Raw genomic sequence first — 13,233 nt, 5'->3', positions numbered from 1 at the left:
AGGATGTGAAGGTTTTTTTGTAGCAAAAGGTAGCAGTTAAAAATATTGAGACCTTTGGGAACCAGCAGTTAGCGTAATGGCTATGTTGCTGGACTCCCACATAGTCGACCGCGGTTTGTGTCCCGGACCTGGTGGCTTAAAACTCACGCCGGGCGCGTGTGCGTGCATGCCCAAGATCCCGAGAGGAGAATGGAGGAGAGGGGATTGCGGCGTGACCATCCCCCCAGGGGGGTGATTTCTCGCTTTCTGTCTCTATGTCTCTCTCTGTCTGTCTGGCGAGCGCACGCGCCCTACAGTGAAAATCTCTCCAAAAAAAAAAAATATATATATATATTGAGACCTTTTAGAGGAAAGAGCTGAACGTTCGTGTGTTTATTTTATCCATTTATTAGACTTTGCAAGAGCAAGCATCCACAATCACATGGATGGAATTGCCAAACTGCCTTCACAATGTACAATTTTGCTTTTTTCTTGTGCAGCTATGGGAGACTTCCATTTAAGATCAACTGTTTACATGTGACACATCGAAACTGTTTACTTCAACTTTTATAGAAACCCAGCCTCATGGAATCACTGCAAATCTATCTGCTCTTCAGACAATTTGAAGACCCTCTGAGATGCCACAGAGGAGAGGAAGCTGTCTCACATCTCAATACCATTTTCTTTTCATCACTGGCTTAGGATTTAACTGAACCAAGAAAAGAACTGCTGAAATGTTACACTGTAACATGGAACAGTAAAGGTATTGGTATGTTAATGGATATCCGCATGACAGATATATGTAGAAATATCAATAAAATTAATTCACATGACTCAAATGTAGCAAGTTTCCTAAAGGACAACAGTGGATTCAGAATTTACATTCTGAACACATCCTCATTGTTAACAGCAATGCTATATGCATGAAATGAAGCTTCTGTTTATTGTTTTTCATATTTAAGGAAACAACATCCCATAATAGAAACTAGCATGCAGGGCTAAGGCATATAGGATTTTTCTGCAGGATTTTAAAGCTTTGAGAGGCCGATATCCCATATGCTAACTTTAAACATGTATTTTTATTTTTGGGTTTTTTTTTTAACTTTTCATATTTATATCAGCATACAAGGACAATTGTACATACATGTAAACATTTTTAAAATAAAAAAAAGCAGCTTATACACACAAGTGTATTTTGCCAAATGCCTAAAAACAGTCAGTCACAATCATATTGTCATCCCTCTAATGGTCTTCAAAGATTTTAAGCAGATGGTGTTGTAAATATAGTGGTCAATGCTGTAAATGTGTCTTTCTACAATTAATATTTGTTCAAAACATGTGATATCCCTTTAAACTGTGCACAGTCTGGAGGCAGTTTTATGGAGTGATTGAGGAAGAGAACAAATGTCCAGCCAAACTTCTGGCCTCCACAGCTTGCAGAAGCAGTTCAGTAGTGCAGCTGCAGTGCTGCCTGAGACACTGCTGCTGACTGGCCGCCCCTGGGAATCTTCCAGCTGTCTGCTTCCCTTCTGGGGCATTCAGTGCCTGTTTCAGCAGCTGTTATCTTTCACTACCAGAGCGCATCTGCTAGTCTCACCCCGGAACCTGGTGAGCCCTCAGCAGCGTCTCCTGCTGAGACTGAGCAAGTGCACCAAAGACGCATGAGACCACAGGCTGCTGGTGAATTGGTAGCTTCCAGCTTGTCAATACTGTACCCCTTTGTGGCCTGAAGTATTTGTTCCTTGACAAAACTTTTTAGCCACCCTTATCTGTGAAATGAATGACTTGTTTTTAACAAATACAACTTTTACACTGTTTATTAAGGATACTTATCAACTTTGGAATGTGAGTCCCAACAGGTCATTCTGCATTGACTTTGAGGCAAGATGGCAGACAAGGTGGGACAGCCTCAAGAAGTCATAAAGGGTCTAGTGACATCTATAGCCACAAACATTCAGCAACTGTGAAGTTACACAAATAATGGACAAGGAAAATAATATGATATCTTGACCTCTGTATTTTTTAATTTATATAAAATTGAGAATTCTACATTAAAAGCGCCTACTTTAAAACCAAATTTTGATAGCTGTTGGAGTGCAGCGGAGTGATTCCAAAAGAAAATTACCTTAGGGAGGCCAGAAATTGATGCAATCGATTACATGTTCTGCTGTGACTTGTACTTCTGATTTCCTTCTCTTCTCTGCTTTTGCTTGAGAGGATCAAAGTCTTCAGAAGAGATTTTATACAAGCAGCCTCTATATTTTATCTCTCCCAGCAGCATCCATGGACAAAATCCATGTCATCTTCATAATCACCTTAGATGCCCAAACTAAAGGGCCACGTTTGGAGGCAGTGTTTCATACTCTGTGTGTTTGTCTTCTGTAATGGACCTCTCTTCTGAAAGTCTAAAAATGTTGGAAAAACAATTTCATCATCCACAATTATATAGTGTAAAACAGCATTTTTTCCTGTCAGGAAGGAATTGCAACTTGTTGATACTGCAACAAGACAATCCATCAGATCGAAGTTTGGGTGAATGTCGGGTAACATTGCCACATAGCTCAAGTCAAAGATGGAAGGGCAGACAGATTGAAGGATGTAGCAAACAAAGTGGCTTTTGACCAAGATCACTTTAATGTGCACTGAATGTTTTCTGGTATTGAGTGTATAAAAGGCAAATGCTATAAGGTTTATTTTCCTATAAAAGAGTTTATAGATTTGAATGTAAGATGCCTCATGTAAATATGCTTCCTAGTTAAATTTCCACAAGCCCTAAGTCAAAAGAATGCACAAATGGCTGATAGAGTGGTCAACAGATCTCCATCATGTATCTTTCCTTATCTTCTCAATTATTTTTATGTGAAATTATTATTTTGAATGAAAAATCATTATCATGTGCCTTTTGGGAGACAGTTGGTCTAGTTGTAATCATCCTCTTTAGTAATGACCTTCATATGGAATTGAATGAAAAGTGTTTTTGTTTTATTTACAAGAATGATTATTTTAGAACTATAATAGTATAAATGTTCTATTCTGGTTATCTACTCTCTCATGTTTAAACATTCTTAGAGCCATTTATGGAATTCTTTGACAAATTTATTCTCTAAATAAATAGTTTCAAGAAGTATCTATATGTGTACTCACGGTTTAGGAGAGGCATTATAGCCAAATATTTATGACTTTTCACCTGCTGAGGTAGATAGAATGAGCCCATGGCACTGAATATAAGCACAGCATTATTTCTTTTTAAATATCCATTTTAGAGAGAAACTTTGAAGCCATATAGCAGTTTGTGTCATGCACCAATATTTATATTGCCAGTCCACTGTAGGATCATTACTAAGCAGAGGAGAGCAGTTATTTGACCTGTATGTTCCATTGTATGCCTTTTTTCCCTTTCTAAAGTTTTGTGTACAGATGAGACTTTGGATTGGCAACTTGTGCCTGAGATGTTCTGCTTATCTGTCATCATTACAGTGCAGTAAATCCTGTTTTAAAACAGCATGTTTGTCCAGTGAGTGTCAACAGAGGAGAGGTGGGATAACAGGGAATTAATTGACTGAAATAACCATTCTTTCTTTAGATAAACATGACATCTTCCTCTGTAGTCTGCAAGTTAGAAAATGATCCCCAGGTCACATGCAGTCCGTGGAAAGCAATAAATCAATATTCTCAAACAGCGCAGCATAATGAGAGCTTTGAATTTGCTGCAGTTGCTGTACTTTTAAAGAAATCCAGCACATCAATTAGAAATAACCTAGCCTTTGAATTGTTCCTTAAAAAAATGTTGACTAATAAAGCAAATGTGGGGTTAAAAGCTAAGCTTACTTTTCAGTTGGATATTGGTGCTTTACTAAGTGAGGCTTTAATTTTTCTTTACTCCCCTTCTTGCTTTAAAAGGCTTTTAAAATGGTGTTTGTGGGTAAGATCAGTCCAGTATAAAATATCTGAATGTAAGATTGATAGGGTTTCTAAAAGAAATAGCAGAAAAGGTAAAATTTGATATTCTGTGCACTTCCAGAGGACTTTGTATATTTAAATTCCAAACAGGCTTATATCTCCCATTCTTTTCTGTTGATTCTCTTGTGTATCTGCATTACTTAATCCTGTCATAGTCTCAGGTCTCTTGTTACTACTTTGTTACCTTTTCTTTCACATTTTATTCCTTAGTTTTTACAGTTATCTTTGGGTCACAGGAAATATTGTAGTCACTTCTTCCATGGTTCGGTCAAGTTCGTTCATTTATTCATTTCATCCATTCATGTCCTGTCATCATGTGGTTCTGTTTTAACCTTAAATAAATACATATGTGTGTATGTACATGTCCGCACACACACACACACACACACAAACACACAAAGGTCTTAAAGTTCATGGAGAATGCATAGTACAAAAGAAGTCTGCATGGGTTTAAAACAATTTTTTGCACCAAAATAAACTTGTACTTTAATATCATTTTCCACAGGCTTTTTGAAGTCTCTTCATGTATATGCTCTATATAGCGCTTTGAAATTTTCTTTGTTATCCTACGTGATAATAAATTAAAGACTATATTGCTTTATTTTACCTAAAGAAAATAATTTCCCAGAAGGCTACTGAGTAGCTTGCAGAGTCTATGGGAAGGGGAGAACGAAGTTCAGAACTAATAGGAATGCACAGACATGGCAGCGGCCTGCCCAGCCTGCCGAGGACATGGGACATCGCAGGCGGCCGCTGCTGCATGCCCCATCCGGACAGCATATTGCAAACATCCTACCAGCTGGCAAGTCAGCATGCATTTTCCACTAAAGGCTCTGACTCCCATTGGCAGCATGTCTACTTTTATGTTCCTAATTCTCTTTTTCCTTTTTCTTTTAATATTTGCTCCAAATTGCCACCTAAATACTTTTTCCCTCTTCTATATGTGGTGTCAAGATGAATTTCTCATTTTCACTTTCCTAGCTTAAGCAACAAATGTTTCTGTGGAATAGGGCTTAACTTGGGTTCAAACTCTTTTCCTTCCTCTGAGATATTTCTGAATAGGTAAGACTTCTCTGATTTTGGATGCTGCGACTTTTCTTCCAGCATAGAATGAGGAGTCTCATAAACAACTTCCCGTTTACAGGAAGGCAGCAGCCCATCTCTCCTTCCTGTGTGAGCAGCCATGCAAAAGCTCACCTGCTGGGAAGGCTAGGCTCATGCTCTTGGCTCAACTCATGCTCTGTGGGGCCTGGTGCTTTCAGTTCTAAGAGGGGCTTTTCAACCACAACTGCAGGTGCAAAGATGCAAGCGTTTAGAAAAAGGATAGTATTTCTTTTCACATTTTATTCATTGCCTTGTCAGAGTACCCCAAATGGAGCATATTCTGGTTCACTTTGGGAGCGAAAAACCAAAACAATCATTTAGAAACAAAGACCTGCCTAGTTAGTATTTTTGTCCCTTCTCTCAAGAACCTGGTACAGCAGTAAGCAGCCTCACTTTGGGACTTGAGGGATGCTTTCAAAACCTTCCTACTTCTAAAGTAGCTTCCCTTTCAATTACTATGTAACCCTTTCTTCCTGAGTAGGGACTTTAATTCACATGGAAGTCAATCCTTTCTTGGCTAAACTGACACCTGGGAGAACCGTAGGGGTGCAGAGTACCAGGGGGAAAATCTCTGGTCTTCTCCATTGCCATAGATAATGCAACTTTGGAAGTCACTGAGAATTGGGTCCCAAGGGTGTGAGTTTCAGGATGGGGAGGCGAGAAGCAGTAGCAAGCTTTGGGAGGTTGTGGGGATTGGTCCTGGCATAGGAGCAGCAGCAGGACTTCATAGGAAAAGCCCCAAAGCAAAGAGCACAAGATGACCTCTGGGACTGTGGTAGAGAGAGAGGTACTGGTTGCCTAAGACAGACTTGTGTGCTTTGTAGTTTTACTGAGTGTCGGCTCTGAAAACTCTTGGTCCAGGACATGACAAGGCCATCCTTCCCTCCTGGTGTGCATCTCTGTTGCATTGTTCATAGAACCTGCATCACACTGGGAGGTACTTCAAGACTGCAGGGTTTTGGGCAGGGCCATCATCCTTTTATGTTCCTAAGTATCCATGAAATCAAAACCAGGCAAAATATGTGTTTTTTTCCTATTTTGTTTTAGAAAAAGGCATACAATGAGACCAAGCAATCTTGTTAATATGCATACAAAATTATCAATAAAATTTCAGAATTTATAAAGGGGTATTTTCTTCTCTTGCTTAAAAAATATGTAATACTAATCTGCATTCACCTTAGGGCTTAACCTCCTATTTTATGAAGTTTTTGGCTCTGATTTGTGTTTTCATGTTAAGCTCTAAAATAACGCAAATAGCCCCAAATCTTTAAATATAGCGGTGCTAAGTTATTCCAGATAACACAATACAGAAAGTGCTGATATGAATTAATACACCAAGAAATAATGTGAGAGTTCCTGCTAAATTATACGTGTGTATCACTGCCTGATTAGAAACCCCACTTTGCTTTTCTAATCCAGCACAAATCAAACTGTGATTCTATAACCAGTTTTTTTAATGGGTAGAAAAGACCCAACACCTTTGTTTTGTAAAGAAAACTTTTTTTTTACTACACTAAATGTAAAAGTGTTTAAAAGGTTTATTCAGAATAACTAAGCATGTACTCCTTTTTTAACTTTATGTAAGACTTGCCCCTCCAAACTAGCATCTAAAAAAAACCAACTTCCTTCCGAAACTAGGTGTTACCCAAACACAGCCATCTCTGTATTAGCCAATGTAGGTCCGCACTAGTGTATTCCACATCAATCATCTTCAAGGGGTGATGTCCATCTGCAGATGGTGAAGCCACCCTGTGGGGAAGTGTTACTAGTAGCATGGTGTCACTTTTGGTAACCAAGTAATTGTGTATATACTTAGATTCGTATCATTTTAACATTCTCTCTGCTACTCTGCACTTCAGGTTCTTAAGCTATTTTAAAAATTGCTGGGTTTTGGCAAACACCAAGTGAAATGCATATGGCGACTGCTTTCCTGAGCAAGTGTGACTTGTTTTCTGGCTATTCAAGTTATAAAACTGTTCTCACATTGTAGGTAAACAAAATCTTGCTGTTTTTAAAGGTCACTGTAACTTGAGGTTCAAATTTCTGGCACAATTTTATTAGTATTCATGTCTGAAGCTAATAAGATTCCAAGATACCACAGTTTTCTATGTTACTCTCATTGTAACATCAATAAAGTGACTTTCAATAAAAGATTTCTGTTATTTTGATGAACAATGCCTTTCATTCTTTTTTACCCCTTCCCAGCCAGTTTCTCTTTCAGGAATTTTGTGGGGGGGGACTTCTTGACAGTTGTTTTACACACTGTCCTACAAGAGGCCATGAATATGAGAAATACTGAAGCCCAAGTGCCCAATTTGTCAAGACAGCTTCCTCATCTGGGTGCCAGAAGTTTGCCTACTTACCCACGTGGCCTTGCCTCATACTTTCTCTCCCCCGAGGAGAACCAGTTTCCTATATCCTGTCCTGTAGCCCAGGCAGTGGTGCTTATGTAATGATACTAAGCTTGTCTGTGCTGGATTCTACAGCACTGAGCCTTGAATGGGTTATTTAGGTTCATAAGTTCATTGTCTAAAGCCCTGGCTTTTTCATCCTCTTCCAAGCAGACATATTCCCCACCAGTCCTTTTTCTGGCATTCAGTATTTTCTTTCTTTCAGCTCATAGTCTGCAGAGGAGAAAAATCAAGGTACTACTTCTTTATATTTTTACAGATTTTTGCAATAGGGCATGTGTGCTCACCAGAGAGACAGAGACAGTGAGAAATCATCCCCTATGGGGCAGGAGGATGGCTACACCACAGTCCCTTCCCCATTATCACCTCTGGATTTTGGGCATGCACACAGACACACCCAGCATGAGTTTCAAGCCACTGGGTCCTGGACTTGAACTATGGCTGACCAAATAGGAGTCCAGCGCCTTAACCATGATGCCAATGCTGGCCCCAAAGTATTATTTCAATGTGAGAAAAACAGAAGGAAGTCATTGACACAGAGTTTATATATTTATTATTATTTCTAAAAATCTGTGATTTACAGACAGCTCCAGATTTTTTGTGTTTAAAATATTCTAGGCATATAATAATTCATTTAGAACACTGAAACAATAACATACTCACAGGAGCCAATGCAGTATAATTCAGAGATACCAGAAGTTTTAACTTGCATGCCACTGCAGACCGATGGTACTACCTGAAACATCATGCCGAAGGGGACTAAACTCTTAATTTGGCTCAACAAGAAAGTTTTAATTTAATGTGACTGCTGTGATGCAAACCAAGTGGACCAGGAAGCACCAGGTTCCTGGCAACATTCCTATGGAAGTGCATGCAATATGGAAATACTTCATAGATGATGAACCTCTTGACGTACAGACTAGAGCACACAACTCCAAAATAAGATTGATTAAATCACAAACTGGCATGATTTAAGGAACTGAAGATTCAAGTTTGGGTTCATGGCTTTACCATGTTCCTGGATGCTTTGAGATAAAAAGTAAACAGACCGAGAAGCTGTTTAAAGAAGTGGGTGACGCTGCACTGGAGGTGTAAGATGAATGAAACACAGAACCCAACATAAAATAGAAATAAGGCAACACGAGATTCACCTGTAATGAAGACTTTGTTGTAATCAAAGAAAGGGGACAGATACATCAAATTTGTCAAGGGGAAGGAAACCTTCTAACTGCAGGCACATGCTGAAGGTTAAGCTCTATGCTTTTTGGAAAAAATGGTAAAAACAGAAGTGGAGAAGATAAGACTTGTTTCAAAGTGTCAACAATTAAAATGGAATTAACTCAATGCCACCAGAGACATTATTTTGAGATACTTTAGCCCTTACCTAAAGAAATTCAAAACCCTGATAGATGTGCAGCAGCACACCTTGGGACTTGTCAAAGCTAGGATGGTTCCGTTATGCCCCATGACCTTGGGTCAGCAAGGACTTCTTACTGCACATACTCACCCAGGAAATATTCATTTCCCTGAACACTAAGTGTGATTTCCTCAGAGGATCTTGGTGAGTTTAAACCAAACTACAGTGGGCCTCTGTCTCCTGGTCCTCGGAGCTCCCTTTGGTCCTCCTCTGGACAGCTCATGTGCCAACAAAGGTTTGTGGCCTCACATACAACATATCTGGGATGAAACCTAGCCTGTAACTACAGCAAGCCACTTCACATTCTGACATGTAATTTGAACACAGCTACCTGACATAAATACACAGTTATAAGTCAGGATTCAGTATTTATTAATGAATATATGTATATGTGTGTGTGTGTGTGTGTGTATAAAAGCAATATTTGAAAAGGTAATTATATCAGTGAAACAAGGCTAAAGGTGCTTAGAAAATTTTTTGTTATTTTCACTGGTTGACAACTGACTAGAGTGTTAATTATCACATTGTGCTCTAAAATAAGACCGATTACTCTGCTGGCAAGTAATAGACTAATTTCATTTTGTATCATGCTCTCTTGCAAGAAAATCTCAAAAAATAAAAAACAAAAGCCAGTTTTACATAGAAGAATCAGAAATATTTCTGAGGTTTTTTATACCAGCACACTTTTTCTTATATACAGAACCACCCCAAGAATTATTATCATTCCTTTTCAAAGATGGAGAAACAGACTCTGCAGGTTGTCTAAAATGCCCAAACACAGAGTAAGAGGCACAGTCAGCACTAGCATCCAGATCTTACTTGAAAGCCCATGGTTAGAAAACAGGTCTTAAAATGATTTCTTCCATTATCCGTGTAATACCTGCTTATTAAAGAGTATCTGGGGAAGCAGTGGACAGGGAGAAAATGAACTCACAATCCTGACTCCTGGTAGCCAGCTCAACATTTTGGTTTAGTCTCCCCAGTTCTTCTGCTCGTACATATTTTGTAAAGCATGAACATAAAGCACATCAAAAATGGATGCATCAGTATTCTCAAAATGAACATGTAACTTTAAAAGGACGGCATACACGTTATCGAAAATTTGGAAAACAATGAGATATGTGAGGAAATTAAAGTCACCTGGAATCTCATTAGCCAAAAATAACCATAGTTAATATTTTCATATAGTTCCTTGGCATTTTCCTATCAGTTTTCTTTTTACATTGTTAAACTTATAAAGTACAAAATTTTTAAATCCAATTACCACAGGTTTAAATGCATGATGACAAAGAAGGAGTTGGTGACAGATTGTATTTGCCACTCTACTTATTCAATAGATTTTAAAGTAACAGAAAACCACCACTCATGTTCCTTGTTTATTCACAAGGCCTTCAAAATGTCTATTGAAGTCTTGAAACTCCTACTAAATTTCTATCAAGGTGAACTCTGACATAGTTTTTGGTATCCATGCAGGTTTAAGTCATTTACTTAATTCTCCACACACACAATGTTCACTATATTAAAGTCTCTCTAGGAGAAGGAAGATGGATAGCGATAAGCAGGATAAAAAGTTTTTAGTATCTTGGAAAATGTTAAGTATCTCACAAAGTTTTAGTATCCACAACTTTCAGTATCTCATAATGTCCCTTAAATATTTTGTATATTAAAATTCATATAAAAGAGGCTTAGCAAGAAAATAAGGCATGGCTGATCAATGCTCGAGGAAGTTACAAACAGTGCAATAGACTTGATCCTTTATATTAGAAAGGTCCAAAGGATTTATTATCAAAACCAGCAACAAACTTCAGTTATATATAAAATAATAAATCTTAACAACAGCTGTTAAGGGAAAGTCGTGATGTATGTTTACACACATTACTGAAGGCAAAGAGTAACGGCAAAAGAGAACTCCAGCTGGAATGTCGGTTATGTTCACACAGTTTCCTCTTGATTTAAACGCTCATGACACACTGAATGAACTGAAAGAGAGAAAAGTCAGTCTTACACTACAGGCCTCAAATGCTTAGGACACCATAGCCTACCTTTAGGAAGCTTACATTTTGGTTTCCTAACTTGAATTGTGAGTTTAAAAAACAACCACCTTCTAATATAGGAGTAAATGATGGATGGAAAGACTCATTTTTTTCAGGGAAGCAGTCTGAGATCTAGTGGGCTTCTCACATAAAAACCCCTAACAGAAAGCAGGTATCACTACAATGGATAAAGAATTGCTTAAATTCCAAGTAATATCTAAGACTTAAATAGTCATGGTCAAAGGTATTTACCCAAAGAACTGGAATTTACGCTGTTGTATCCATGGGGGGGGGGACGTCCAAAGGGCACAGAATTACCCCCACTGCTCTAAGGGAGCACTTTTAAGCATTTATTCCCAATATCTGCCTTATTAAAAGAAACTCTAGCATGTGAACATATGGATGCACAGAAACAAAAAGCTGACCCTTCTCTGGCATTTCAGAAACCTGAGTTTAGGAGCATCAGTGTGTGCTGTGATTGGCTTCCTCAGTAAACACACAGGGACAGATTTTGCTCTTAAAAAAATTTGATTTTTGTTTTACTCTCTCAACACTAGTAAGGCTTGAAGTCAAAGCTGATTAACCATCTTTGAGAGAAAAGAAATCCAAGGATCAGGATATTTAAGAATCTCTTAATTGGTCCTGTTTGGCTAAAGTCCAATCTCTTTCCATTCCCCAGGCTGCCTCTTGATCTTTGGAAACAGTGACAGGACTGTCAGTTCAGAGGTTAATAGTGGACACTAAAGACAGCTCACCTTAAAGTAGAAGAAATAGGCACGTGTGAATACGCCCTGAGCCTTTTATAGGTGTACTTATGGCGGCAGCTGCTAAACTGAAAATATGCATGTACTTCTGTGTACTTGGTAATGGAGAAACATTTTAGACTACTGTGATTACAGTGATTTCAACTCTAAAAGTGATTTTTTAAAACCAACGGCCAAACAAAAACTGGAAAAATACTGTTGCCACCACTGATGGCACCTGGTTATGTTCACGCTGATTAAGTGGCCTTATCCTACTCATTTAGTGTGGCTGTTTAGTGAACAACTTGTATTAAATTATAGTTTATAATTTAGTACCTTATGCTTCCAATGAAGAACATAAGTGTGCAGAACACTGCTTTGAGCTGTTAAAGCTACTTTTTAAAGACTGGGATGATTTGGTTCTACATGGTGTTTTTTCAAGGATATTTTTTATTGAAATCTTATAATAGTCCAGCAAGGAATGTAGTATTACTATACCTTCTTTATTCAAATAGTCTCAGAGCAATGAAGACAACTGCTTAAGTGGACTGGCTAATACATTTACTATGCTGGGTCCTGAACCAAGGGTTTTTAATGCAAATCAAACAGTAGTATAATTACAGAAAAGACTAATAAATAAATGATATTAATACATTTTGGTTAGTAACTCCTTTTGATTGTTTAACCCCTGGTTTCTCCAGGATCTTTAAGATGTTCTTAACAATTAACTTCAAAAGGAATGCCCATTTGGTGTATATCTTACCCTTCTACTTAGCTCTTAACATACTAGGACTTACATCATCATATGGAAAATTCACAACACCTTGCTGAGCAGTATCCCGTCTTCGAAAGCTATCTGTAAAACAATACAGTAAAATTTAAGATTTTTTTTTAAAAGTTTTTTTTTTTTTTTATTTAAAGTTTGCTGGAAGGTACATGTGCTTGCCAGAGAGAGAGAGAGAGAGACCAAGACAGCACCCTCCATCGAGACAGCACCCTCCATGAGGAGTGGTCACAGTGCAATCCTTTCTCCTCCATCTCTCCCTCTTGAATTTTTGAGTCTAAATGCATGTGTCTGGTGTCTTTTTCAAGATATTAGGTCCAGGGCTTGAACCACTTAGTCAACGAAGTGAGTTCCAGCTCTCTTAACCAATATGCCACAGGTCGGCCTTTAGGGCTTTTCTAAAACCACAATATTTTTTTTTTTTAAGAATTATGTTGTATATTTATTTATTTACTTATTTGTTATTTTTACATGAATTTACCAGAGAAAGAGTGAGAGTAAGAAAGCAAGCCGCCAGGTCCGGGATTCGAACCAGTCTGCCATGTGAGAATTCCAGCACCTTAACCACCATGCCACCTGCTGGCCCCAATAATTAATTACGTTGGCATTGGGTTAAAACTGCAGTGACACTTAAATTGTACAACCAGTCAACATAAACAAAAGGCCAAAGCAAAAAAGCCAAGTGAGTATTAAACGTAGTATTGGGTTGTCAGAAAAGTCATGAAGCATTTTTGCATAGAAAAACAGAAAAATTCATCATGACTTTTCTGACAACGCAATATAATAGGCAGAAAGAAGTTTT

At 38.2% G+C, this 13,233-nt stretch overlaps 2 protein-coding genes across 8 annotated transcripts in view; one reads left to right on the top strand and one right to left on the bottom strand.

The window, feature by feature from the left end:
* Positions 1-7,186, top strand: part of ADAM22 (ADAM metallopeptidase domain 22) — a 267,499-nt gene extending 260,313 nt beyond the window's left edge. For all 7 annotated transcript variants that reach the window (XM_027769081.1, XM_006170477.2, XM_006170480.2 and 4 more), the window contains one exon: positions 480-7,186. In XM_027769081.1, coding sequence (XP_027624882.1) covers positions 480-500 — 21 coding nt within the window. In that variant the 3' untranslated portion in view covers positions 501-7,186. The remainder of the gene's footprint in view (positions 1-479) is intronic.
* Positions 7,187-9,137: 1,951 nt separating this feature from the next.
* Positions 9,138-13,233, bottom strand: part of SRI (sorcin) — a 23,541-nt gene continuing 19,445 nt past the window's right edge. The window contains exons 7-8 of the mRNA XM_006170476.3: positions 12,445-12,503; positions 9,138-10,850 (exon numbers count right to left, since the gene is read on the bottom strand). Of these exons, the coding sequence (XP_006170538.1) occupies positions 10,824-10,850; positions 12,445-12,503 (86 nt within the window). The 3' untranslated portion in view covers positions 9,138-10,823. The remainder of the gene's footprint in view (positions 10,851-12,444; positions 12,504-13,233) is intronic.

This window comes from Tupaia chinensis, unplaced genomic scaffold, assembly GCF_000334495.1.
Source record: "Tupaia chinensis unplaced genomic scaffold, TupChi_1.0 Scaffold148587_1, whole genome shotgun sequence".
NCBI lineage: Eukaryota > Metazoa > Chordata > Mammalia > Scandentia > Tupaiidae > Tupaia > Tupaia belangeri.
Note: the sequence above shows the minus strand (reverse complement) of the source record. Positions and strands in the feature narration are given on the sequence as shown.